Raw genomic sequence first — 27,765 nt, 5'->3', positions numbered from 1 at the left:
TCATTGTCCAAATGTGAACAATAAAGTAAGGGGCACCTCCTGGAGTTATATATGGAGCGTTGCCAATGCTATGGCCAGGGATTGCGCCCCTGGAGGAGGCCCCTGCCGTCACTTTCCATATATGGACAGTGACGTCAGGGGCTCCTCCAGAAAGTGGAACCCCCTACCAGAGCGTAGGCAACACTCTGGCTTGGGATTCCGCTAATAGAGGGAGCCCCAATGGCGCTATCTACAGGGGAGTAAGGTGTTTAGCACTATCTACAGATAGGGGCATGTGTGACGCTATCTACAGGGGGTGTGTCGCTATCTTCAGGGGGCTGTGTGGCGCTATCTACAGAGGGGGTGTGTGGCACTATCTAGAGGGGTGTGTGGTGCTATCTTCAAGGGAGTGTGGCAATATCTACATGGGCACTGTGATTTATAGGGGACACTGAGGAGATATCTACATGGGCACTGTTTGTGGCACTATCTACAGTGGCACCGTGACACTGTCTTGGTGTGCCCTATGGCACTTCATATGTGTACACTGTGGCACTATGTGGGCACTGTGGTCCTATGTGGGCACTGTGGCACTATTTATGTGGGCACTAGCACTATCTATGTGGGCACTATCTACAGTTGGCACTTTGTCACTATCTACAGGGCATTGAGGCACTATCTACATAGGCACTGTAGTGTTTTGACGGGGTTTGGACAAAACCCTCCCTGACAAATTAAATCCATTCGTTTTTTTAATGGTCATAAAAACGAATGGCAAACGGATGACAAACGGCCATAAAAAACAGACAGATGGACTGGAAAAGGATGAAAATTCGGAGACACACTGATGATAAACGGCCATGGAAAACTGATGGTTAATTTTTCACCAGTTTTTCTGTCTTCAAATTTTTATTCATTTCCTGTCCATTTTTAATGGCTGTTTATCATCCGTTTGCCATCCGATTTTCAAGGCCGTTAAAAAAAAAAGGATGGATTTAATTTGTCAGGGTTTTTTCTCCAAACTCCCTGAAAACACCACAGTGCCCATGTAGATAGTGCCACAATGTCTCTGTAGATAATGCCACAGTGCTCACTGTAGATAGTGCCCACATAGTGATACAATGCCTTCATAGTGCGACAGTGCCCACTGTAGATAGTGTCACAGTGCCCACATATAATGTGATATAGTGCCATAGTGTCCACATATAAAGTGCCAGTGCCCTCATAGTGCCACAGTGACCAATGTAGATTGTGCCATAGTGCCCACATAGTACCACAGTGCCCACATATAAAGTGGCATAGTGCCCAAATACAAAGTGCCAGAGCCCACATATGTAGTACCACAGTGCCCATGTAGATAGCACCACAGTGTCCCCTGTAGATTGTGACACCCCCCATATAGTGCCACAGTGCTCATGTAGATAGCACCACACCCCCTGTAGATAGCACCTCCTGTAGATATCACCCCCTGAAGATAGCACCAACCCCCTTGTAGATAGCACCCCCTTGTAGATAGCACCCCCAGTAGATTGCACCAACCGCCCTGTAGAGAGCAAACTCTTGTAGATTGCACCAACCCAAACTGTAGATAGCACCCCATGTAGACAGCACCCACCTGTAGATAGCACCCCCTGTAGATAGCACCCCCCTGTAGATAGTACACACCTGTACATAGCACCAACCCCCCTGTATACAGAACCCCCTGTAGATAGTGTCACTGCAGCTCTCTGTAGGAGCATAATCCCTCTAGCCAGGGATTCCACTACAATTATATGGACAGTGATGTCAGGGGCTCCATGAGTGGAATCCCCTGGGGAAGCTTTTGACGTCACTGCCAGAATCCCTGGCCAGAGCATCAGAAATGCTCTGGCCGGGGATTCCACTCTTAGGGAGAGCTGCACACATCACTGTCCCTATATGGACAGTGACATCAGGGGATCCTCCTGGAGCAGAATCCACTGGCAAAGCGTTTACAACACTATGGCCAGGGGATTCCGCTACTGGAGAAGCACCTGGCGTCACTATCCATATAAAGGATAGTGGTGTCAGGGGCTTCCTCTAAGAGTGGAATCCCCTGCCAGAGCATCGACAGCGTTCTGGCTGGGGATTCCGCTCCTACACGGAGCTACAGCGGCTTTATCTATGGGGGTGCCATTTACGGGGAGGTGCCGTCTACGGGGGGGTGTGTCATCTATGGGGGTGCCGCTATTTACAGGGGGGTGCTATCTACATGGGGAGGTGCTTTCTACAGGGGGTCGGAGGGAGTCCCGGTTGTCACTGTCCATATATGGACAGTGTTATCAAGGGCTTTCCCAAGACAGGAGTCCCCGGCCAGAGATCTTGAAATGCTCTGGCCGGGGACTCCATTGTTGAAAGCCCTGACCACAGTAATGTCAAGTGCTACCCCGGGCTCAGCACTCAGTGTTCAGTGCTACCCCGGGCTCAGTGGGGAGTCCTTGGCCAAGATCAGTTTTTTCCAGCCGTCACAGGTATTGATTCCTGAAAAACGGCCATTAAAAACTGATCCATTGACTTCTATGGAAGCCATGGGGCAGTGAAAATGGCCAAAAATAGGATGTGTCCTATTTTTTGACGATCAATATTCACGGGCCGTTAAAAAAACCGGCCGTGTGAATACACCCATAGAACTGTATTGTTCTGAAAGCGGCCGTTACGCAAACATGAATGTAGTGTGAATGTAGCCTAAGGGACTAGTATGTTTATAAGCCATCTTGTAAATAAGGTACAGAGTAAAATTTCAATATCTGCAAATTATATTTATCCAGGGCATATATAGAGAATTTTGTTAACTTGTTTCATTTGTGTCCAGTACACTACATATTTCTCCCTTAGCTTTATACTTTCTAACCAGAGTGTACCAATATACCGGGAAGATTGTCCAGTCAAAAGTTGGAGAGAAACAGTGAAATATTCAGGTGTGCGGTCACTAAATAGGCGAGAAGTCTTATGCTATAGTCACACATCTGTGAGTTTTTCATATCACCGTGTCCACTGTAGATAGTGTTCACAAGTCCTCAACATATAATTGACCAGGGTTATTGCTCTAAACCCCCTACAGGTCAAGGACATTCCTCCTGGAAAAATCTTCATTTGTCCAGTTTACAGAAAAAGAATTCTCCGCTGGGGACATAATTCCAAACTGGCTGGGCACTCTGGTGTCTGCAAGACTCGGGAATTTTATTGCTCGTCACTACTGGTGGCCCACGCTGCCTAGTGATGTATTGGACTATGTTTCCTCCTGTACGAACTGTGCCTTAAACAAATCTACCCATTCCAAACCTGCTGGTCTGCTCCAACCTCTGCCTGTGCCTGATGGCCCATGGCAGCACATCGCTATGGATTTTTTTTACAGATCTACTTCCTTCTGCTGGATGTACTACTGTCTGGCTAAGGTGGACCGTTTCTCCAAAATGACACATTTCGTTCCTTTAACTGGTCTTTCCTTAGCTCCTCGTCTTGCAAATATGTTCATCCAGCACAGTTTTCTTCTACACTGACTACCCCTCCATATTGTGTCTGACCAGGGTGTACAGTTCACGTCCAAATTCTGGAGAGCCCAGTGTAAGCTGCTAAATGTGAAGCTGGATTTTTCTTCTGTCTATTATCCACAGTCTAATGGTCAAGTGGAAAGGACCAATCAAATATTAGAAAATTACCTTTGTCATTTTGTTTCGCTTCAACATGACAACTGGGTTCAGCTTCTGCCCGGGGCGGAATTCTCCTTTAATAATCATACTAGTGAGTCTACTGCTTCTTCATCTTTCCTAATTGTGTACAGTCAGCATCTACGAGTTGCTCTTCCTGTGCCAGTCATGACTCAAGTACCTACAGCCGATTCTTCCTTTGGGTCTTTCCTTCACATCTGGCAGCAAACCAAGTCTGCGATACTTCTGGCAGTTGATCGCATGAAAAAGTATACCGATAGGAAAATAAGAGTTCCTCCTCAGTTTTCTCCCGGAGTCAAGGTCTGTCTGTCTTCTAAAAACATTTGTCTTAAGATCCTGTCTCACAAATTTGCTCCCGAGTTACTCGGCCCCTTCAAGGTCTTGCAAAAAATAAAGCCTGTGTCCTACAAGCTTCGGTTAAAAATAAAATCAATGGCCTCGAACCCGCATCAAATTAAATACCTGAGGAGGCTGTAAAATCAGGCACTTGGGGGCTATAATTATCTGCAGCTACACATGACAACTCGGGCATAGCAGGACCTGCGAATCGTCTGCACTGACGGGGAGGTTTAGAGTCAGTTCCGCTAGATACGGAATCAGATGAAAGCGCAAACTGTGCTTCACCTTCACTTACTGAGTCTGTATCTGAGTATAACATTTGGTATGCCTCATCAGTGGTGTAAATCCTTTGGGCCATATTTTATATTTCTAACTGGTGATAACAGGCGATGACAAGTCTGATGACAGGCGATGAGAGGTCTGATGACCATTGTTTTTTTATTTTTATATTTCAATTGAACAATCGGAGCGGAGCATCCACCAGTTATCCTGCTGTATTTGAAAGTGGGGATACCCTACCTACCTACCAAATTCTAAATGAGAGGTGTCATTGCTACCTAACCGGGACCTCAGGCAGTGGGCAATCTACACAGCTTGGTAGGTTATGACAGTTGATGACAGGTCTGATGTAAGGCGATGACAGGTCTAATGACAGGCGATGAGAGGACTGATGACAGGCGATGACAGGACTGAAGACAGATCTGGTGACACTGATCACCAGATGATGGTGGTTGTGGAGTTTTATGAGCTGGTGGGGGGACTGATTGCCAGCTTTAATTTCACTTTTTAACTGTATTTACACAGTGTCTGGCTCTTTTAAGCTCCAAAACACAAGTGAGCTTGACAGAGTAGGAGATGCCGGCAAAACAATCCTTCTGCGCTGTGATTGGCCAGTCAGTATAGAATGGTGGCTGGCTTGGAACCATTCTAATTCGTGCCATGCTGACATCTCCTGCTGGCAACTCTGTTTTAGAGCTGAGTTGCCGGTTCTGTCACTGTGTGGCTTGACACAGTGACTGTTTAAAGTACTAACGTGCTTGGTAAATCGGATTGCACTTTCGTTACTTGCAATACCGACGTACCAGACATGTAATTTTGAAAGGGGTTAAAGGCTGATATTTATTTCTAATTACATTTTTATTTTTTTTATTTCTATTTTTGTTAAGACCCAAGAGAAGCTGGCTCAAAAAAATTGACGATTTGGAGAATCGAAGCAGAAGAAATAAAGTTAGAATAATAGGTATCCCAGAAATCTATTCAGGACACACATTAAGGGATTTGACGTCTACTAAAATCCCACAATTAATGGGACTTAAAGAACCTGTCAATGTTGAAAGAGCTCACAGACTGGCCACCTCGAGCTACATCAGGAAAACTCAGAGCTGTCATAGCTAAACCTATGGACATTAATGACAAGACACAACTCTTGAACGCATCCAGGCAGGAGAAAAATGCCCAACTGGATGGTAATAAAATAGTAATCCTGTCAGATTATTCTGCTAATGTCTCTAGTAAAAGAAGAACATTCAGCGAAATTTGCTCTACGTTAATCAAGAAAAATATACAGTTTATGCTGTTGGACACGGCACAGCAGAAAATTTTTCCACAAGAAGGCGCTCCATTGACTTTTTCAATGCTAGAAGCAAGGAAATATTATCAGGAGCATTACGCAAAAAGAATAGGGGAAGGGGTGGACAAGAGGAAATATGTTTTTTTTTTTCCTTTTTTTTCTTTTGTTTTTTTTCTCTTCAATATTTAAGTAAAATAATTAATGTAAGCCATGAGGATTAATGAATATGGTCTGCAATATATGATATATACAGTTAGGGCCCGATAAATAATCAACATATATAAAGATCCTATTAATGCACAATTGATTAATATTAATGCAAGTCACATGAGTTAATGAAATAGGTCTGGGTTATAGTAACGGAATGTTTTTTGAAAACGGCCGCGTAAAAATACGGCCGCGACAAAGAAGTGCAGGACACATCTTGGGACGGTTTTGGAGCTGTTTTTCATTGACTCTATAGAAAACAGCACCAAAAACGGACGTAAAAAACGCCACGAAAAAACGCAGCGAAAATCATGAGTGGCTTAAAAAACATCTGAAAATCAGGAGCTGTTTTCCCTTGAAAACAGCTCCGTATTTTCAGACGTGTTTAGTCTAGCGTGTGAACATACCCTAATACATATCCTAGACCATGTATAAAAATGCTATAAATGCACAATTGATGAATATTAATGTAAGTGGCATGGGTTAATAAAAGTGGTCCATGGTACAGGAATATATAGTCAGGACCATGTGTTCTGTGTGTTGTTTTTTTTTCTCACTTAACTATATATATATAAATGTATACAATTTTATTAAAACACTATTGATTGAAATGATTATAAGTCATGTGGGTTAAGGAATGGTTCCCTGGTATATGATATATTCAGCTAGAGCCCGATAAATAATCAACATGTATACAATTTTATAGACGCACAATTGATTAATATTAATGTAGCACACACGGTTAAATGAAATTGGTCCAGGGTATAGAAATATGCATCTAGGAACATAAGTTGATATTTTTGGTTATTAAAAAATAATTTTATTTATGTTTTGTTTTTTTTTGTTTTTGTTTTTTTTCTCTCTTGATGACCTTTTTCTTACTGCTGGGGAATGGAAGTTACTGGGATAAGCCAGAACAAGTAAATGGAAGACATCTGGGTAAAAAGGAAGTCATATAACAGAAAAATAGGGGAATGGGAAAGGGGAGGGGTTATGGTCTCCTAAATAGAAACAGGAAAAATAAAATAAACTGGAGGATATTAGAATAGTTTCCTGAAATGTAAGGGAAATCTCGAATCCAATAAGAAGGAAGAAGATTTTAAGACACTTAGGACGTTTGAAGGTTAATATTGTCCTTCTCCAAGAATCATTTCTCACTGATAAAGGAATAATAAAAATAGAATGACTCTGGGTAGGGAAAGCTATAGGTACTAATGAACAGAATAGAAGTGATGGGGTTGTTATTCTGTTCCATAAAAACCTTAGTTACGAAATTATTTCAATTGAGAAAAGACCAGACACTAGAGGATTATTGGTCACTTTAAAGTGGAAAATTCTCTTATAAGTTATTTCAATTTTTATTTCCCGAACGATCTTACCCCTCAATACTTCTCAGAAATAAGAGACTGGGTAAACCAGGATAACATGGTGTTTAAAATTATAGGTGGAGATTTCAATTCTGTCATCGATACCCGTGTTGACAGATCAAAATCAGGTATAGGAATAAGGAATATAAACAAGAAATTTAAAAACTTTTTACAAAATATCGACATGCTTGATGTATGGCGAACATATAATCCTAATGAATGTGAATATACACACGTATCGAGTAGACATGGGAGCTTCTTCAGAATTGACTATGTTAATTTCTAGATCAGAAGTCTCTAAGGTAAAACAAACTAACAATTCAATCCATCGAAAAAAAAAATATTTTAGCTGGAGATTTCCTCAATATCTTAAAAATTACACATATTTCTGCAAATTGGTTGGGGACCCACTTGGCCGTACCGCATGGCGGGATGGCAGGTGGCCAAACAGGTAAGTACAGAGTTCAAATAGTTCAGCGAGGGTACCTGAGGCAATCGTAGACAGTAGCGAGGCAGGCACGGAAAGACGCCAGGTGAGGCGTAGCAAATCAAGAGTAGACTATAGCACAGTACGGCAACAGCACAGCAACAGCACAGCACGGCACTAGGACTGGGTAGCACGGAAACAGGATACGGGATACAGGAACAAGGTACACTGGGAAACTGGAAGACACTGGGAGACCATAAGCACGACAAAGTTTGGATAACAAACAACGCTCTGGCAAAGAGCAAGAGGGCAGAGCCCTTTTTATAGCCCAGGGCATCCTGGGCTATATTGCAGACTTCCTGCAAAAATGCGCGCACGGGCCCTTTAAGACTGCGCAAGTGCGGGCGCGCGCGCCTGCCAGAGACACTATAAATCCGGAAGTGAGTGCCGGCGCCTCACAGGAGGACGATGCTGCAAGCAGGTAAGATGTCCATGGCCACGGCCGTCGGGGATTAAGGCAGAACGACGGACCGTGGCCATAGACGTTACAAGGAATATGCTAGGTTTAGAGAGGATAATCTATGTGCAGAGAATAGACCAGGGCTATTCTGGGAGGGAGCTAAAGCCGTAATCAGAGGCCGTATAATTATAAGACGCATATGAGCCTTTAATTGATAAAAACAAGCAAGGAATATAAGGATGGATATATTAAATATAAAAGTAAACCCCACCATTGCAAATAAAATTGTCTGGCAGGAATTAAAACAAATTTATGAGAATATGTTAGAGAAGAAGGAACATACTGTATATATATATATATAGGACTGCTGCACAAGAGAATAATTTGCATAGATTGGGAAATAAATCTAGTAACTTATTGGCTAACTTGGTAAAAACGTAACATATAAATAAACATGTATCTCTAATATTATCTGAAACGGGAGAGGAAATTCGGGATCCTGATGACATATCCCATTTCCACCCTAAAGCATTGTAAAAAAAATTATCAAATAAACATAACTGGTATCGCCACATCCATAAAAGTCTGAACTATTACAATATATCATTATTTAACCCGCACGGTGTGCGGCGTGAAAAAAATACAATTAAAAGCGCCAGAATCTCTATTTTTTGGTCACCTCATCTCCCACGAAAAAAGGAATAAAAAGTGATCAAAACCTTGCATGTACCCTAAAATTGTAGCATTAAAAACTACAGCTTATCCTGCTAAATAAGCCCTCAAACCGCTTAATCTACAGAAAAATAAATTTGGCAACACAAAATACATTTTATTTTTCACAGTTAGTTTTTTCCTTGTAACAGTAGTAAAATGTAGAAAAAAAACTTTATAAATTTGGTATCACTGTAATCGTATTGACCCGCAGAATAAAGTTAACATGACATTTTAATTGTACGGTGAATTCCGTGAAAACAAAGCACAAAAAACTATAGAGAAATCGCTGTTTTTTGCATTTTCTACCCCACATTTTATTTTTTGCCATTTCCTAATACATTATATGGTAAAATAAGTGGTGAGTTAACACTGCACATAGAGCGTTGTGCTGATATTGCTTAATGTACGTTCACTTGAATTACAAAATGTATATCACTGCCTTAATGAACGATTAAAATTGATCTTTATTATAGTAATCAGTACTAAAAAATAGGCTAAATAGCCAAAAAGAACTGTATAAGGCGAAAGCAGGTAAACCAGTAGGGAAACGCTAGTGGATACTGCAGTTATCCATATGTATCTGCACTTGCGTATACAATAGAAGTCTCTATACGTTATATTATAAACCTGGTGATCCCTGCCACTAGAGCTGTGTCCCTATAGCTGTGTCCCAACGCGTTTCAGCGCCCTCAGTTGTTAGTGCGCGTCATCAGGGGTCACAATGTTAGTTATTTGAATTAAAAACACAGGTAGGCCGGTTAGCACATGTAGCGTGCCCTTAACATTCACCCGGCTCGTGCACGACACTAGTCAGCTGGTCGAACACGAGCCGAGCGAACGCCAGCCTAATATAGTCCTGAACCCCTCCCACCGTCTGGAGGCACGGTGCCCGACTGGCCAATCCCAAGCAGGCACGCGTAAGTGACGTCACCCGCCTGAGACCAGCCACAGACGGCGCAGCGAGACCGACGATGGGATGAGATTAGAGCGTCCCTAGAAACCAGGGATACAAGGCGGCCATATAAACAACTGGCAAAGAAGAACTGGCACCGGATGGTTTATCGCACAGAGCAGCATTAGTGCAGTAGTCGGAACCGTATAGTATGTGGATATGTATGGCCAGATTAATAATGACCATTAGGGAATCACACAGATCCCATAGTCCTAATACTAAAGGGTCATTTTAAAAACAACAGAGAAAGAAAAATTTGGGAATTCAAGATGATGATAAAATTCCAGTCATTGACACAAGGCCTCAATCTAACACCAGGATTTATGAGCCACTGCTTGGACACACGTCACGTCCCCCATCAGACTGACTCCAGATGCCTCAACTCCTAAGTCATCACCCCCTATAATCTCCGTTTTATTGCCCCGGCTTATCTTAATGATGTATCACCTCATGTACTAATTGTCTTTGTGTAACATCTAAATGTGGTGCTTTTTTCGAAGTCATTCATTTGTAAACTGCCTGAAGAAGAAGCCTCTGCGCTCTGAATGCCACATATAGAACTTTTATGCTTAGCCAATAAAGGTATCATACCTTCTATACTTTTGTCTTTTTTGACACAAAGGTATTTAACATTGCATATCTCTTTCCTTTTATATCTTTATAATTAAATACATATGGAGAGTAAGGTAATGTAATGTAATGTTGTATAAATGTGATATCTTGTGATATATGTTTCATTTGTTTGTACGATCCATCTCCATGTCTCTATATTGAAAGTCAAATAAAATGTATATACAAAAAAAACAATAAGATACATTTGTTTATTTAAAGATCATTATTTCTCTATGTGAATTTATTATAACACAAGTTCCCATGACCGGCTCATAAATATAATAAGTCATCATGTGATAAGTTATTCTTAGTAACACACTTTGTAAATTGAATCCTGGTAATTATATAAAGACCTTGTGCCCCGGTCTAGAGGTAGTCACCCCGTCTGTGATACAAGAGTAGATGATGGATTCCAGTACCCATAAGCTCTATCATGTACATGACTTTGATTCCAGACAATGTCTGGAGAATTACTTTTCAGATAAACCTGACATGGCCTTTGGAGATGACGTCTTGAAATCTACCATTGACAATCTCAGACAAGTTTTCACTGTGGGTATGTATCCTGATATTATTACTCCTAAGATACATTGACGTGTATATTATTCTATTTTTTAACTTGTTTTAAACAATTGTAAACAACTGAATACAAATTGAGCAAACTTGTTTTTTGGGATGTGGGAGATCAGAGGGGGCGCAAATACTGCCTAGTATTAGCAACTGGAAAATCACAGGGAGCAGAGCAAAGTCCAAGTCATTGTATATGTTGAAGAATATCGGGTGTCCGGGTTTAGTAGAGTCATTGTTTTCCCTTCTCTAACCTCGAAAACTCTGGAAAACATTTTGGCAGATTATGAAGGGCATCTCAAAAATTCTAATTGTGGCTGCAATTACCTAAACCTGTTGTTATCTGATGATTTGTGGTTTGCCCGTTTGAGCTGCTGTTATTTTCTGATCTCTTCCAACTGTTTTTTGTTTTTTTTTAGTCCCCCTTGTAAGATAACGCCATACAGCGCCCCCCCCTGTAGATAACGCCATACAGCGCCCCCCCTGTAGATTATGTCATACAGCCCCCCTGTAGATAACGCCATACAGCCCCCCCTGTAGACTGTATGGTGTTATCTACAGGGGAGACTGTGTGGCGTTATCTACGGGGGACTGTGTGGCGTTATCTACAGGGGGGACTGTGTGGCGTTATTTACAGGGGGGACTGTATGGTGTTATCTACAGGGGGACTGTATGGCGTTATCTACAGGGGGACTGTATGACGTTATCTACAGAGGGGGCTGTATGGCGCTAACGCCATACAGCCCCCACTGTAGAGAACGCCATACAGCCCCCCTGTAGAGAACGCCATACAGCCCCCCCGTAGGGAACGCCATACAGCCCCCCCCTGTAGGGAACGCCATATAGCGCCCCCCCTGCAGGGAACGCCATACAGCGACCCCCCTACAGGGAACGCCATACAGCACCCCCCTGCAGGGAACGCTATACAGCGCCCCCCAGCAGGGAACGCTATACAGCGCCCCCCCCTGCAGGGAACGCCATACAGCGCCCCCCCCCTGCAGGGAACGCCATACAGTGCCCCACCCCAAAAAAAAATGCGACCTGTAGTGTGTCCTACAAATAACATGCATCCCCTATCCACAGGAAGTCCGAGGTTTGTGATGGAGAACTTCAGGGGACTTTCAGTCCCCCGTTCTCAGTAACCAATGCCAGCGATCACACATGTATCCCCTATCCTGTGGATATCCTGTGGATAGGGGATACATGTCTTTTGTTTAATGGCAGAGCGGGGAGATACCTCCCTGCTCTGCCGTAGTGTTCAGTGGCGTCCCGCTGTAGCAGCCATAGCGGCTGCTAGCGGAGCCTGCGGCCATGGTGGGGGCCCGTGCCGGCGGGCGACACGGGCCCCCTCATGCCACTGGCCCCGTAGCAGTCGCTACGGCTGCTACGGCGGTAGTTACGCCACTGCCAGCTATAAGTACTAGTAAAACAACCAGGGCAAAGTGTATCCAAAATGCAAACACAAAAATGAAACAACGTCAGCGTTCAAACTTGTGTCAGGGCCCCATTAATGGCTCTTTACAGTCAGTATAGTAACGCACGCTGCACTTTACAGTCAGTATAGTAACGCATGCGGCACTTTACAGTCAGTATAGTAACGCACGCTGCACTTTACAGTCAGTATAGTAACACATGCTGCTCTTTACAGTCAGTATAGTAACACATGCTGCTCTTTACAGTCAGTATAGTAACGCACGCTGCACTTTACAGTCAGCATAGTAACGCACGCTGCACTTTACAGTCAGTATAGTAACGCACGCTGCACTTTACAGTCAGTATAGTAACGCACGCTGCACTTTACAGTCAGTATAGTAACGCACGCTGCACTTTACAGTCAGTATAGTAACGCACGCTGCACTTTACAGTCAGTATAGTAACACACGCTGCACTTTACAGTCAGTATAGTAACGCACGCTGCACTTTACAGTCAGTATAGTAACACACGCTGCACTTTACAGTCAGTATAGTAACGCACGCTGCACTTTACAGTCAGTATAGTAACGCACGCTGCACTTTACAGTCAGTATAGTAACGCACGCTGCACTTTACAGTCAGTATAGTAACGCACGCTGCACTTTACAGTCAGTATAGTAACGCATGCTGCACTTTACAGTCAGTATAGTAACACATGCTGCTCTTTACAGTCAGTATAGTACGCATGCTGCACTTTACAGTCAGTATAGTAACACATGCTGCTCTTTACAGTCAGTATAGTAACACATGCTGCTCTTTACAGTCAGTATAGTAACACATGCTGCTCTTTACAGTCAGTATAGTAACACATGCTGCTCTTTACAGTCAGTATAGTAACACATGCGGCACTTTACAGTCAGTATAGTAACGCACGCTGCACTTTACAGTCAGTATAGTAACGCACGCTGCACTTTACAGTCAGTATAGTAATGCACGCTGCACTTTACAGTCAGTATAGTAACGCACGCTGCACTTTACAGTCAGTATAGTAACGCACGCTGCACTTTACAGTCAGTATAGTAACGCATGCTGCACTTTACAGTCAGTATAGTAACACATGCTGCTCTTTACAGTCAGTATAGTAACACACGCTGCTCTTTACAGTCAGTATAGTAACACATGCGGCACTTTACAGTCAGTATAGTAACACATGCGGCACTTTACAGTCAATATAGTAACGCATGCTGCACTTTACAGTCAGTATAGTAACACATGCTGCTCTTTACAGTCAGTATAGTACGCATGCTGCACTTTACAGTCAGTATAGTAACACATGCTGCTCTTTACAGTCAGTATAGTAACACATGCTGCTCTTTACAGTCAGTATAGTAACACATGCTGCTCTTTACAGTCAGTATAGTAACACATGCTGCTCTTTACAGTCAGTATAGTAACACATGCGGCACTTTACAGTCAGTATAGTAACGCACGCTGCACTTTACAGTCAGCACGCTGACTTTTCATTGGGGTACAAACTGTATTCTGCAGATGATTTGCACCTAAATGGAAGGGGGTCCGCTGTGCTGGGGGAGAGAATTCTAGCTGGGGTGGCGGAGTATTTAAACTAGGGCTGAGGAGGGAGGTCAATGTAGAAAAAAAAGGGGTAGCCAGGTTAGAGAGGGGTCAGACTATATTGGTGGGGGGAGAAACAGAATGTGGGGAGAGGACTGGACAACAGGATAAGGAGATCCTTTCGTTACAAAACATCAGTGTAAATAAAAAGGACCGATTAATGTCAAATCACATTTCTGATAATAAAAGTGAAAAACTGACAGGCAAGTTAAAGTGTATGTTCACAAATGCCAGAAGTCTAGCAAGTAAAATGGGGGAGCTGGAGGCCTTGATACTGGAAGAAAATATAGATATAGTTGGTGTTGCTGAAACATGGCTGGACTCTTCACATGACTGGGCTGTAAATCTACAGGGTTTTACACTTTTTCGTAAAGACAGGACAAATAGGAAAGGTGGTGGTGTATGTCTGTATGTGAGAAGTGATATGAAGGTGAGTGTGAAAGAGACAATAGTGGGTGAAGACTGTGAGGAGGTTGAAACCTTGTGGGTGGAACTAGAAAGGGAGGTAAACACTGAAAAAATTACTTTTGGTGTAATCTATAGACCCCCCAATATAACTGAGGAGATGGAAGTTCAGCTATATAAACAGATGGAGCGGGCTGCACAGGCGGGTACTGTAGTGATAATGGGAGATTTTAATTTCCGGGATATTAATTGGTGTCATGGTTCGGCTTCAACTGCAAAGGGGAGACATTTCCTCAACCTGTTGCAGGAAAATTTTATGGGCCAGTTTGTGGAAGACCCGACTAGAGGTGAAGCTCTGTTGGATCTGGTCATTTCTAATAATGCAGATCTTGTTGGGAATGTCAATGTTCGTGAAAACCTCGGTAACAGTGATCACAATATAGTTACATTTTACCTATACTGTAAAAAACAAACGCAGGCTGGGAGGGCAAAAACATTTAATTTTAAGAAAGCCAATTTCCCCAGGATGAGGGCTGCAATTCAGGATATGGACTGGGAAGAACTAATGTCAAATAATGGAACAAATGATAAATGGGAGATTTTCAAATCTACTTTGAGTTATTATAGTGCAAAATTTATTCCTACAGGTAATAAGTATAAACGACTCAAATTAAACCCCACATGGCTTACACCTTCTGTGAAAGGGGCAATACATGACAAAAAAAGGGCATTTAAAAAATACAAATCTGAGGGTACAGCTGTAGCCTTTGTAAAATATAAAGAGCTTAATAAAATCTGTAAAAATGTAATAAAATTAGCAAAAATACAAAATGAAAGGCAGGTGGCCAAGGATAGTAAAACAAATCCTAAAAAATTCTTCAAGCATATAAATGCAAAAAAGCCAAGGTCTGAACATGTAGGACCCCTAGATAATGGTAATGGGGAGTTGATCACAGGGGATCAAGAGAAGGCAGAGTTACTAAATGGGTTCTTTAGCTCTGTATATACAACAGAAGAAAGAGCAGCTGATGTAGCCGGTGCCAGTGCTGTTAATATATCAGTTGATATACTGAATTGGATGAATGTAGATATGGTCCAAGCTAAATTAAATAAAATAAATGTGCACAAGACTCCGGGACCAGATGGGTTACACCCTAGAATTCTTAAAGAGCTTAGTTCAGTTATTTCTGTCCCCCTTTTCATAATATTCAGAGAATCTCTAGTGACTGGTATAGTGCCAAGGGACTGGCGCAGGGCAAATGTGGTGCCTATTTTCAAAAAGGGCTCTAGGTCTTCCCCGGGTAATTATAGACCAGTAAGCTTAACATCCATCGTGGGGAAAATGTTTGAGGGGCTATTGAGGGACTATATACAGGATTATGTGACAATAAATAGCATTATAAGTGACAGCCAGCACGGTTTTACTAAGGACAGAAGTTGTCAAACTAACCTAATCTGTTTTTATGAAGAGGTGAGCAGAAGTCTAGACAGAGGGGCCGCTGTGGATATAGTGTTTTTGGACTTTGCAAAGGCATTTGACACTGTCCCCCATAGACGCCTAATGGGTAAATTAAGGACTATAGGTTTAGAAAATATAGTTTGTAATTGGATTGAGAATTGGCTCAAGGACCGTATCCAGAGAGTTGTGGTCAATGATTCCTACTCTGAATGGTCCCCGGTTATAAGTGGTGTACCCCAGGGTTCAGTGCTGGGACCACTATTATTCAACTTATTTATTAATGATATAGAGGATGGGATTAATAGCACTATTTCTATTTTTGCAGATGACACCAAGCTATGTAATATAGTTCAGACTATGGAAGATGTTTGTGAATTGCAGGCAGATTTAAACAAACTAAGTGTTTGGGCGTCCACTTGGCAAATGAAGTTTAATGTAGATAAATGTAAAGTTATGCATCTGGGTACCAACAACCTGCATGCATCATATGTCCTAGGGGGAGCTACACTGGAGGAGTCACTTGTTGAGAAGGATCTGGGTGTTCTTGTAAATCATAAACTCAATAACAGCATGCAGTGTCAATCAGCTGCTTCAAAGGCCAGCAAGACATTGTCGTGTATTAAAAGAGGCATGGACTCGCGGGACAGAGATGTAATAATGCCACTTTACAAAGCATTAGTGAGGCCTCATCTAGAATATGCAGTTCAGTTCTGGGCTCCAGTTCATAGAAAGGATGCCCTGGAGTTGGAAAAAATACAAAGAAGAGCAACGAAGCTAATAAGGGGCATGGAGAATTTAAGTTATGAGGAAAAATTGAAAGAATTAAACCTATTTAGCCTTGAAAAAAGACGACTAAGGGGGGACATGATTAACTTATATAAATATATTAATGGCACATACAAAAAATATGGTGATATCCTGTTCCTTGTAAAACCCCCTCAAAAAACAAGGGGGCACTCCCTCCGTCTGGAGAAAAAAAGGTTCAAGCTGCAGAGGCGACAAGCCTTCTTTACTGTGAGAACTGTGAATCTATGGAATAGCCTACCGCAGGAGCTGGTCACAGCAGGGACAGTAGATGGCTTTAAAAAAGGGTTAGATAATTTCCTAGAACAAAAAAATATTAGCTCCTATGTGTAGACATTTTTCCTTCCCTTTTCCCTTCCCTTGGTTGGACTTGATGGACATGTGTCTTTTTTCAGCCGTACTAACTATGTAACTATGTAACTATGTAAGTATAGTAACGCACGCTGCACTTTACAGTCAGTATAGTAATGCACGCTGCACTTTACAGTCAGTATAGTAACGCACGCTGCACTTTACAGTCAGTATAGTAACGCACGCTGCACTTTACAGTCAGTATAGTAACGCATGCTGCACTTTACAGTCAGTATAGTAACACATGCTGCTCTTTACAGTCAGTATAGTAACACATGCGGCACTTTACAGTCAGTATAGTAACGCATGCTGCACTTTACAGTCAGTATAGTAACGCATGCTGCACTTTACAGTCAGTATAGTAACACATGCTGCACTTTACAGTCAGTATAGTAACGCACGCTGCACTTTACAGTCAGTATAGTAATGCACGCTGCACTTTACAGTCAGTATAGTAACGCACGCTGCTCTTTACAGTCATTATAGTAACGCACGCTGCACTTTACAGTCAGTGTAGTAACGCACGCTGCACTTTACAGTCAGTATAGTAACGCACGCTGCACTTTACAGTCAGTATAGTAACACATGCTGCTCTTTACAGTGAGTATAGTAACACACGCTGCTCTTTACAGTCAGTATAGTAACACATGCTGCTCTTTACAGTCAGTATAGTAACGCATGCTGCACTTTACAGTCAGTATAGTAACACATGCTGCACTTTACAGTCAGTATAGTAACACATGCTGCACTTTACAGTCAGTATAGTAACGCACGCTGCACTTTACAGTCAGTATAGTAATGCACGCTGCACTTTACAGTCAGTATAGTAACGCACGCTGCTCTTTACAGTCAGTATAGTAACGCACGCTGCACTTTACAGTCAGTATAGTAACACATGCTGCTCTTTACAGTGAGTATAGTAACACACGCTGCTCTTTACAGTCAGTATAGTAACACATGCTGCTCTTTACAGTCAGTATAGTAACACATGCTGCTCTTTACAGTCAGTATAGTAACACATGCGGCACTTTACAGTCAGTATAGTAACGCACGCTGCACTTTACAGTCAGTATAGTAACGCACGCTGCACTTTACAGTCAGTATAGTAACGCACGCTGCACTTTACAGTCAGTATAGTAACACACGCTGCACTTTACAGTCAGTATAGTAACACATGCTGCACTTTACAGTCAGTATAGTAACGCACGCTGCACTTTACAGTCAGTATAGTAACACACGCTGCACTTTAAAGTCAGTATAGTAAGGCACGCTGCACTTTACAGTCAGTATAGTAACGCACGCTGCACTTTACAGTCAGTATAGTAATGCACGCTGCACTTTACAGTCAGTATAGTAACGCACGCTGCACTTTACAGTCAGTATAGTAACGCACGCTGCACTTTACAGTCAGTATAGTAACGCATGCTGCACTTTACAGTCAGTATAGTAACGCATGCTGCACTTTACAGTCAGTATAGTAACACATGCTGCACTTTACAGTCAGTATAGTAACGCACGCTGCACTTTACAGTCAGTATAGTAATGCACGCTGCACTTTACAGTCAGTATAGTAACGCACGCTGCACTTTACAGTCAGTATAGTAACGCACGCTGCACTTTACAGTCAGTATAGTAACACATGCTGCTCTTTACAGTGAGTATAGTAACACATGCTGCTCTTTACAGTCAGTATAGTAACACATGCTGCTCTTTACAGTCAGTATAGTAACACACGCTGCACTTTACAGTCAGTATAGTAACGCACGCTGCTCTTTACAGTCAGTATAGTAATGCACGCTGCACTTTACAGTCAGTATAGTAACGCACGCTGCACTTTACAGTCAGTATAGTAGCGCATGCTGCACTTTACAGTCAGTATAGTAACACACGCTGCTCTTTACAGTCAGTATAGTAACGCACGCTGCTCTTTACAGTCAGTATAGTAACACATGCTGCACTTTACAGTCAGTATAGTAACACACGCTGCTCTTTACAGTCAGTATAGTAACACATGCTGCACTTTACAGTCAGTATAGTAACACACGCTGCTCTTTACAGTCAGTATAGTAACACACGCTGCTCTTTACAGTCAGTATAGTAACACACGCTGCTCTTTACAGTCAGTATAGTAACACATGCAACACTTTACAGTCAGTATAGTAAAGCACGCTACACTTTACAGTCAGTATAGTAACACACGCTGCACTTTACAGTCAGTATAGTAACACACGCTGCACTTTACAGTCATTATAGTAACGCACGCTGCACTTTACAGTCAGTATAGTAACGCATGCTGCACTTTACAGTCAGTATAGTAACGCATGCTGCACTTTACAGTCAGTATAGTAACACACGCTGCACTTTACAGTCAGTATAGTAACACATGCTGCACTTTACAGTCAGTATAGTAACACACGCTGCACTTTACAGTCAGTATAGTAACGCACGCTGCACTTTACAGTCAGTATAGTAACGCACGCTGCTCTTTACAGTCAGTATAGTAACGCACGCTGCACTTTACAGTCAGTATAGTAACGCACGCTGCACTTTACAGTCAGTATAGTAACACACGCTGCACTTTACAGTCAGTATAGTAGCGCATGCTGCACTTTACAGTCAGTATAGTAACACACGCTGCTCTTTACAGTCAGTATAGTAACGCACGCTGCACTTTACAGTCAGTATAGTAACGCACGCTGCACTTTACAGTCAGTATAGTAACGCATATTGCACTTTCTAGCGGAAAAAAACTGATCAGTGACGATAAAAGGATCTGTCCACATCTGCTGGATCTGTACAACCAATCCATAACATTTGTAAACAGAAGCTACACAGACCGGACTAGGAATGTGATTATCAAGCCAGTAATAAAATCTGAAAACTATTCACTGCACGTTCAGGCCTTACAGGGGTCGTCCCAAGATTAAATGTTATCCCCTCTCTACAGGATAGGAGATAACATGCTGATCAGTGGGGGTCCCTTTTACCCCTGAGTTAATGATGCTGCAGTTCAAGCACACACACTGCCACTCCAGTCACTCAGGGGTACAAGGGAACACCGTTCTAGTTATCAGTGGGGGTCCCAGTTGTTGGACCCCCACAGATCAGCATGTTATGTGCTATCCTGTAGACAGGGAATAACACTTAATCTTGGAACAACCCCTTAACTTTCAAGGCACAAAAATGTATATTTAGAAAAAAAGGCATATGGAAAAGTAGCAAAGCAAAAAATAAACCGCGCACATCCTATAGAAAAATATATACCAGAAGTGAATATACCGCACAGATCCATATATAGCAGAAGTGAATATATCACACGTATAAATATATACCATATTATCTTATAGATATACAAATCAATTATCTATCTATCTATCTCATATCTATCTGTCTCATATCTATCTATCTATCTATCTATCTCATATCCATCTATTCTATCTATCTATCTATCTATCTATCTATCTCTCATATCTATCTATCATCCATCTATCTATCGATCTATCATATATCTATCTATCTATCTCTCATATCTATCTATCCATCCATCTATCGATCTATCATATATCTATCTATCTATCTATCTCATATCTATCTATCTATCTATCTATCTATCTATCTATCTATCTATCTATCTCATATCTATCTATCTATCTATCTATCTATCTATCTATCTATCTATCTATCTATCTATCTATCTATCTATCTATCTATCTCATATCTATCTATCTGTCTCATATCTATCTATCTATCTATCTATCTATTTATCTGCCTATCTATCTCATATCCATCTATTCTATCTATCTCTCTCATATCTATCTATCATCCATCTATCTATCGATCTATCATATATCTATCTATCTATCTATCTATCTCTCATATCTATCTATCCATCCATCTATCGATCTATCATATATCTATCTATCTATCTATCTATCTATCTATCTCATATATATCTATCTATCTATCTCATATCTATCTATCTATCTATCTCATATCTATCTATCTATCTATCTATCTGTCTATCTATCTATCTATCTATCATCCATCTATCTATCGATCTATCATATATCTATCTATCTATCTATCTATCTATCTATCTATCTATCTCTCATATCTATCTATCCATCCATCTATCGATCTATCATATATCTATCTATCTATCTATCTATCTCATATATATCTATCTATCTATCTCATATCTATCTATCTATCTATCTCATATCTATCTATCTATCTATCTATCTATCTATCTATCTATCTATCTATCTATCTATCTATCTGTCTATCTATCTATCTATCTATCTATCTATCTATCTATCTATCTATCTATCTATCATCCATCTATCTATCGATCTATCATATATCTATCTATCTATCTATCTCTCATATCTATCTATCCATCCATCTATCGATCTATCATATATCTATCTATCTATCTATCTATCTATCTATCTATCTCATATCTATCTATCTATCTATCTATCTATCTATCTATCTATCTATCTATCTATCTATCTCATATCTATCTATCTATTTATCTATCTCATATCTACCTATCTCATATCTATCTATCTATCTATCTATCTATCTATCTATCTATCTATCTATCTATCTCATATTTATCTTTCTATCTATCTATCTCATATCTATCTATCTATCTATCTATCTATTTATCTATCAGCCTATCTATCTCATATCTATCTATCTATCTATCTACAGTGAAGGAAATAAGTATTTGATCCCTTGCTGATTTTGTAAGTTTGCCCACTGTCAAAGACATGAACAGTCTAGAATTTTTAGGCTAGGTTAATTTTACCAGTGAGAGATAGATTATATAACAAAAAAAAAACAGAAAATCACATTGTCAAAATTATATATATTTATTTGCATTGTGCACAGAGAAATAAGTATTTGATCCCTTTGGCAAACAAGACTTAATACTTGGTGGCAAAACCCTTGTTGGCAAGCACAGCAGTCAGACTTTTTTTGTAGTTGATGATGAGGTTTGCACACATGTTAGATGGAATTTTGGCCCACTCCTCTTTGCAGATCATCTGTAAATCATTAAGATTTCGAGGCTGTTGCTTGGCAACTCGGATCTTCAGCTCCCTCCATAAGTTTTCGATGGGATTAAGGTCTGGAGACTGGCTAGGGCACTCCATGACCTTAATGTGCTTCTTTTTGAGCCACTCCTTTGTTGCCTTGGCTGTATGTTTCGGGTCATTGTCATGCTGGAAGACCCAGCCACGAGCCATTTTTAATGTACTGGTGGAGGGAAGGAGGTTGTCACTCAGGATTTGACGGTACATGGCTCCATCCATTCTCCCATTGATGCTGTGAAGTAGTCCTGTGCCCTTAGCAGAGAAACACCCCCAAAACATAATGTTTCCACCTTCATGCTTGACAGTGGGGACGGTGTTCTTTGGGTCATAGGCAGCATTTCTCTTCCTCCAAACACGGCGAGTTGAGTTAATGCCAAAGAGCTAAATTTTAGTCTCATCTGACCACAGCACCTTCTGCCAATCACTCTCAGAATCATCCAGATGTTCATTTGCAAACTTCAGACGGGCCTGTACATGTGCCTTCTTGAGCAGGGGGACCTTGCGGGCACTGCAGGATTTTAATCCATTACGGCGTAATGTGTTACCAATGGTTTTCCTGGTGACTGTGGTCCCAGCTGCCTTGAGATCATTAACAAGTTCCCCCCGTGTAGTTTTCGGCTGAGCTCTTACCTTCCTCAGGATCAAGGATACCACACGAGGTGAGATTTTGCATGGAGCCCCAGATCGATGTCGATTGACAGTCATTTTTTATGTCTTCCATTTTCTTACTATTGCACCAACAGTTGTCTCCTTCTCAGCCAGCGTCTTACTTATGGTTTTGTAGCCCATTCCAGCCTTGTGCAGGTCTATGATCTTGTCCCTGACATCCTTAGAAAGCTCTTTGGTCTTGCCCATGTTGTAGAGGTTAGAGTCAGACTGATTAATTGAGTCTGTGGACAGGAGTCTTTTATACAGGTGACCATTTAAGACAGCTGTCTTTAATGCAGGCACCAAGTTGATTTGGAGCGTGTAACTGGTCTGGAGGAGGCTGAACTCTTAATGGTTGGTAGGGGATCAAATACTTATTTCTCTGTGCACAATGCAAATAAATATATATAATTTTGACTATGTGATTTTTTTTTTTATATATATATATATATATATATATATATATATATATATATATATATATATATAATCTATCTCTCACTGGTAAAATTAACCTAGCCTAAAAATTCAAGACTGTTCATGACTTTCACAGTGGGCAAACTTACAAAATCAGCAAGGGATCAAATACTTTTTTCCTTCACTGTATCTATCTATCTATCTATCTATCTATCTCATATCTATCTATCTATTTATCTATCAGCCTATCTATCTCATATCTATCTATCTATCTATCTATCTATCTATCTATCTATCTATCTATCTATCTATCTCTCTATCTATCTCATATCTATCTATCTCTTATCTATCTATCTATCTATCTATCTCATATCTATCTATCTATCTATCTATCTATCTATCTATCTATCTATCTATCTATCTATCATCTATCTATCTATCTATCTATCTATCTATCTCATATCTATCTATCTATCTATTTATCTATCAGCCTATCTATCTCATATCTATCTATCTATCTATCTATCTATCTATCTATCTACAGTGAAGGAAATAAGTATTTGATCCCTTGCTGATTTTGTAAGTTTGCCCACTGTCAAAGACATGAACAGTCTAGAATTTTTAGGCTAGGTTAATTTTACCAGTGAGAGGTAGATTATATAACAAAAAAAAAACAGAAAATCACATTGTCAAAATTATATATATTTATTTGCATTGTGCACAGAGAAATAAGTATTTGATCCCTTTGGCAAACAAGACTTAATACTTGGTGGCAAAACCCTTGTTGGCAAGCACAGCAGTCAGACTTTTTTTGTAGTTGATGATGAGGTTTGCACACATGTTAGATGGAATTTTGGCCCACTCCTCTTTGCAGATCATCTGTAAATCATTAAGATTTCGAGGCTGTCGCTTGGCAACTCGGATCTTCAGCTCCCTCCATAAGTTTTCGATGGGATTAAGGTCTGGAGACTGGCTAGGCCACTCCATGACCTTAATGTGCTTCTTTTTGAGCCACTCCTTTGTTGCCTTGGCTGTATGTTTCAGGTCATTGTCGTGCTGGAAGACCCAGCCACGAGCCATTTTTAATGTCCTGGTGGAGGGAAGGAGGTTGTCACTCAGGATTTGACGGTACATGGCTCCATCCATTCTCCCATTGATGCGGTGAAGTAGTCCTGTGCCCTTAGCAGAGAAACACCCCCAAAACATAATGTTTCCACCTTCATGCTTGACAGTGGGGACAGTGTTCTTTGGGTCATAGGCAGCATTTCTCTTCCTCCAAACACGGCGAGTTGAGTTAATGCCAAAGAGCTAAATTTTAGTCTCATCTGACCACAGCACCTTCTCCCAATCACTCTCAGAATCATCCGGATGTTCATTTGCAAACTTCAGACGGGCCTGTACATGTGCCTTCTTGAGATGGGGGACCTTGCGGGCACTGCAGGATTTTAATCCATTACGGCGTAATGTGTTACCAATGGTTTTCTTGGTGACTGTGGTCCCAGCTGCCCTGAGATCATTAACAAGTTCCCCCCGTGTAGTTTTCGGCTGAGCTCTCACCTTCCTCAGGATCAAGGATACCTTTTTTTATATATATAATCTATCTCTCACTGGTAAAATTAACCTAGCCTAAAAATTCAAGACTGTTCATGACTTTGACAGTGGGCAAACTTACAAAATCAGCAATGGATCAAATACTTATTTCCTTCACTGTATCTATCTATCTATCTATCTATCTATCTATCTATCTATCTATCTATCTATCTATCTATCTATCTCATATCTATCTATCTATCTATCTATCTATCTATCTATCTCATATCTATCTATCTATCTATCTATCTATCTATCGAAAAATGAGCAGCAACTCCAAGGTTCAAGTGAAAAAATGGGTACTTTATTGCCTGTGCGACGTTTCAGCTCCGTCCACTGGAGCCTTTCTCAAGTCGCCGCAAGAGAGGGGGCGAGTGGGGGGGCACTAGGGGCGGCGCACACACACAGCGTCGGCCCATTACTTTTAAATTAGTGGGGGCAGGAGGCTGAGCACAGTAAGCGGCACTCTGCCTCTCTTGTCTTTAACAGCGTTTTTATTCTTGCTAAAAACTGCGTCTTATAGTCCAAAAATATGGTAAGTTGCAGCCACAATAAGCAAACAGCTACACCCCTGGTTATTGAGGACACATAAGGTGACCTATATACAGTCCCACCCCATCAGGTGAGCACCTCTCCTTTAAAGTATATTGAAGACTTTTGGATTGTTTTAGATACGGCCCCATGAGCCTCCCTTCTCCTTTTCTTTCCTCTTACTACAGGACCTCAGATGGTTGCTATCTTCACCTTCTAAAAAACATTGGTGTCATTCGAGGATTATTTAATCTCTTTTTCTGATTTTTACAGACATATGTCCTTGTTTATCCGCAAAATATATGAGGGATTAACATATTTAATGTTTCAATAGTTAATTTTTTTTTTTCTGCAGGTCATATTAATGGAGACATCTTGATTGACCTCAGTCTTAGTTCCATTGTTCATCATCTATATTCAGCCTGTGAGTTTTTCAAAAACATCATCGTGCTGAAGGTTAATAACAGATGCATCATGGAGCTGAAGAGATGGGTGGACGAACGTACAGGAGCATTTTATTGGGGCCATACATCAGCACTTCATCAAGAGAAAGAAGAAAACAGGTGACGTAGTTGTCCAAATACAAAGAGAAAACCAGTCATTTTGATTGTTGCTCCTTATGCAACAAATAAGGAGAGATGGGGCAAAGATCCAGGAAAAAAAATGTTTCTGTTAAAACTCAAGTCAAAAATTAAAAATTGTATTACCCACTCAATTCAATATTCGTATCCATAGGGGGCGATCATATAGAAGTTAATGCTGGAAAGACGCAATATAAGCCTGACACTTGGTGCAACAGTCTTGGATAGTTTCAAGTTTTACCTCTAGTATTGCAAGTCAATAGTCCAGTGCTTGTTGACTGTGGAACATTCACTTTCCTTGTCTTTTTTTATTTTCCAGTGATCAGTGTCAGGACCAGGAAGCAAAACTGAGATCAGCCATTCAACATGTTGTGAAATACGACCTAGAGAAAGAGAATATGACAGACCCGCTGGTCTTACCACCAGCCGATTGTGTCATCAGTAATTGTCTTCTGGAGATTATTAGCAAAGATCAAGATGATTACATCAGATATCTGAGAAAGTTCTCTAGGTTGCTGAAACCTGGAGGACACCTTATAATAATTGGGGCTTTAGGTACAACATATTTCACAGTCGGAAAAGACAAGTTCCATGTTTTCACATATGATGAGGATTTTGTCAGGAAAGCTCTAGGTGGAGAAGGTTTTATCATTGATTACTGTAATGTCAAGGAGAGAACGGCTGTCAGTGACCTTATTGACTATAAGGCTGTCATATATATTGCAGCTCACAAAAAGAAGTAGGTTGAATATTATAAAGTCTGCATGTCATTACTTTATATGTTAAGTTTAAAAAAAAATCCAATAATTAAAAAGAAGCTTCCTTAGTGCAGTATAGAATAGCATAAAAATAATTGTTCGAATCTTTTTGGGACTTTGCTTTGGACTGCATAATATTGCCGAGACCGAGTCTGACCATCTGGGACATCATGGGAGTCTGAAATCTTGGGCTCAGTTGTTTTCTCATTGTTGTTCTTTTTCGTATCTGCTTTATATAAATAATGTAATAAAGTAAAGTATAGAGCATTTAACTGCAAACTATATTTAAGTTTTATTGCAACAAAATGGTGGTATTGTGGTAGTAAGCGACTTGATAGGACGTTTCGGCCGACACACGGCCTTTGTCACTGTCGCTGAAATAGTGAAAGAGAAGGTATTTTTTACAAAGTGGCAATAAAATACATGAATGTGGCATGAACAACTGAAAATAACAATTAAATAATAATATCAAAGTAAAATATATAGATGAACAATCTATACTTATGTCACAACAGTATGGGGAACTGTCACCTAAGGTATTTTCGACAGAACTATGTAGACAAATTAATCTAGTCATAATAGAAAATGGTAGTAAACCATCAAAAGAAATATATGTCACAAAATTACAAAAACAAAACAAAAAAGTAACAAAGGAATTTTAGATATAATAGTTGTATATGAAAATCAAAAGCGGAGGCTGAGTGACTGAAACAGAAACAATGTGTCAAAAGAAAGTACAACAATATTCAAATATACTTGGCATGGAGCAATCACATAATATCTGATAGTCATATTGGAAGCTAAATAGCTAGATTTTGAATGACCTTATATATTGGTGAGGTCAAGAGAGGAAAGATTCCTCACTGTATACCACAAAATACCGGTAAGAAATAAAGTGAAAGAAGCAAAGAGATGAAACAGAAAGGACAAACAATAGACAGAGAATAAAAAACGAAAGTAAGCTAGAGGGAGAACATGAAGTGCTGTACCTGATTGTAGATGTCACTGGTATGGGATGTCCGCTGTATCTGCCCTGTGTGTCTATGATGTGTTGGTAACGTCTATGTTTATATCTGATGCACCGGAAGTGCTACGATATCGAGGGGCGGAAATGACGTCAGCGGTGCAGCGATAACCGTCTGACAGCTGGTGCAGAAGAATATGAGAAGGATATTGACGGGGACTTGTGAAACG

At 40.8% G+C, this 27,765-nt stretch overlaps 1 protein-coding gene across 1 annotated transcript; it reads left to right on the top strand.

Annotated features, from left to right (window-relative positions):
- Positions 1-10,715: 10,715 nt before the first annotated feature.
- LOC142662452 (nicotinamide N-methyltransferase-like) lies at positions 10,716-26,556 on the top strand. Its single transcript, XM_075840656.1, has 3 exons — positions 10,716-10,869; positions 25,588-25,795; positions 26,133-26,556. The coding sequence occupies exons 1-3, from the start codon at positions 10,716-10,718 to the stop codon at positions 26,554-26,556; spliced, it is 786 nt and encodes a 261-aa protein (XP_075696771.1).
- Positions 26,557-27,765: the final 1,209 nt, after the last annotated feature.

Source organism: Rhinoderma darwinii, chromosome 10 (assembly GCF_050947455.1).
Source record: "Rhinoderma darwinii isolate aRhiDar2 chromosome 10, aRhiDar2.hap1, whole genome shotgun sequence".
In the NCBI taxonomy this organism is placed as follows: domain Eukaryota; kingdom Metazoa; phylum Chordata; class Amphibia; order Anura; family Rhinodermatidae; genus Rhinoderma; species Rhinoderma darwinii.
This window is presented reverse-complemented; position numbering and strand designations above follow the sequence as displayed.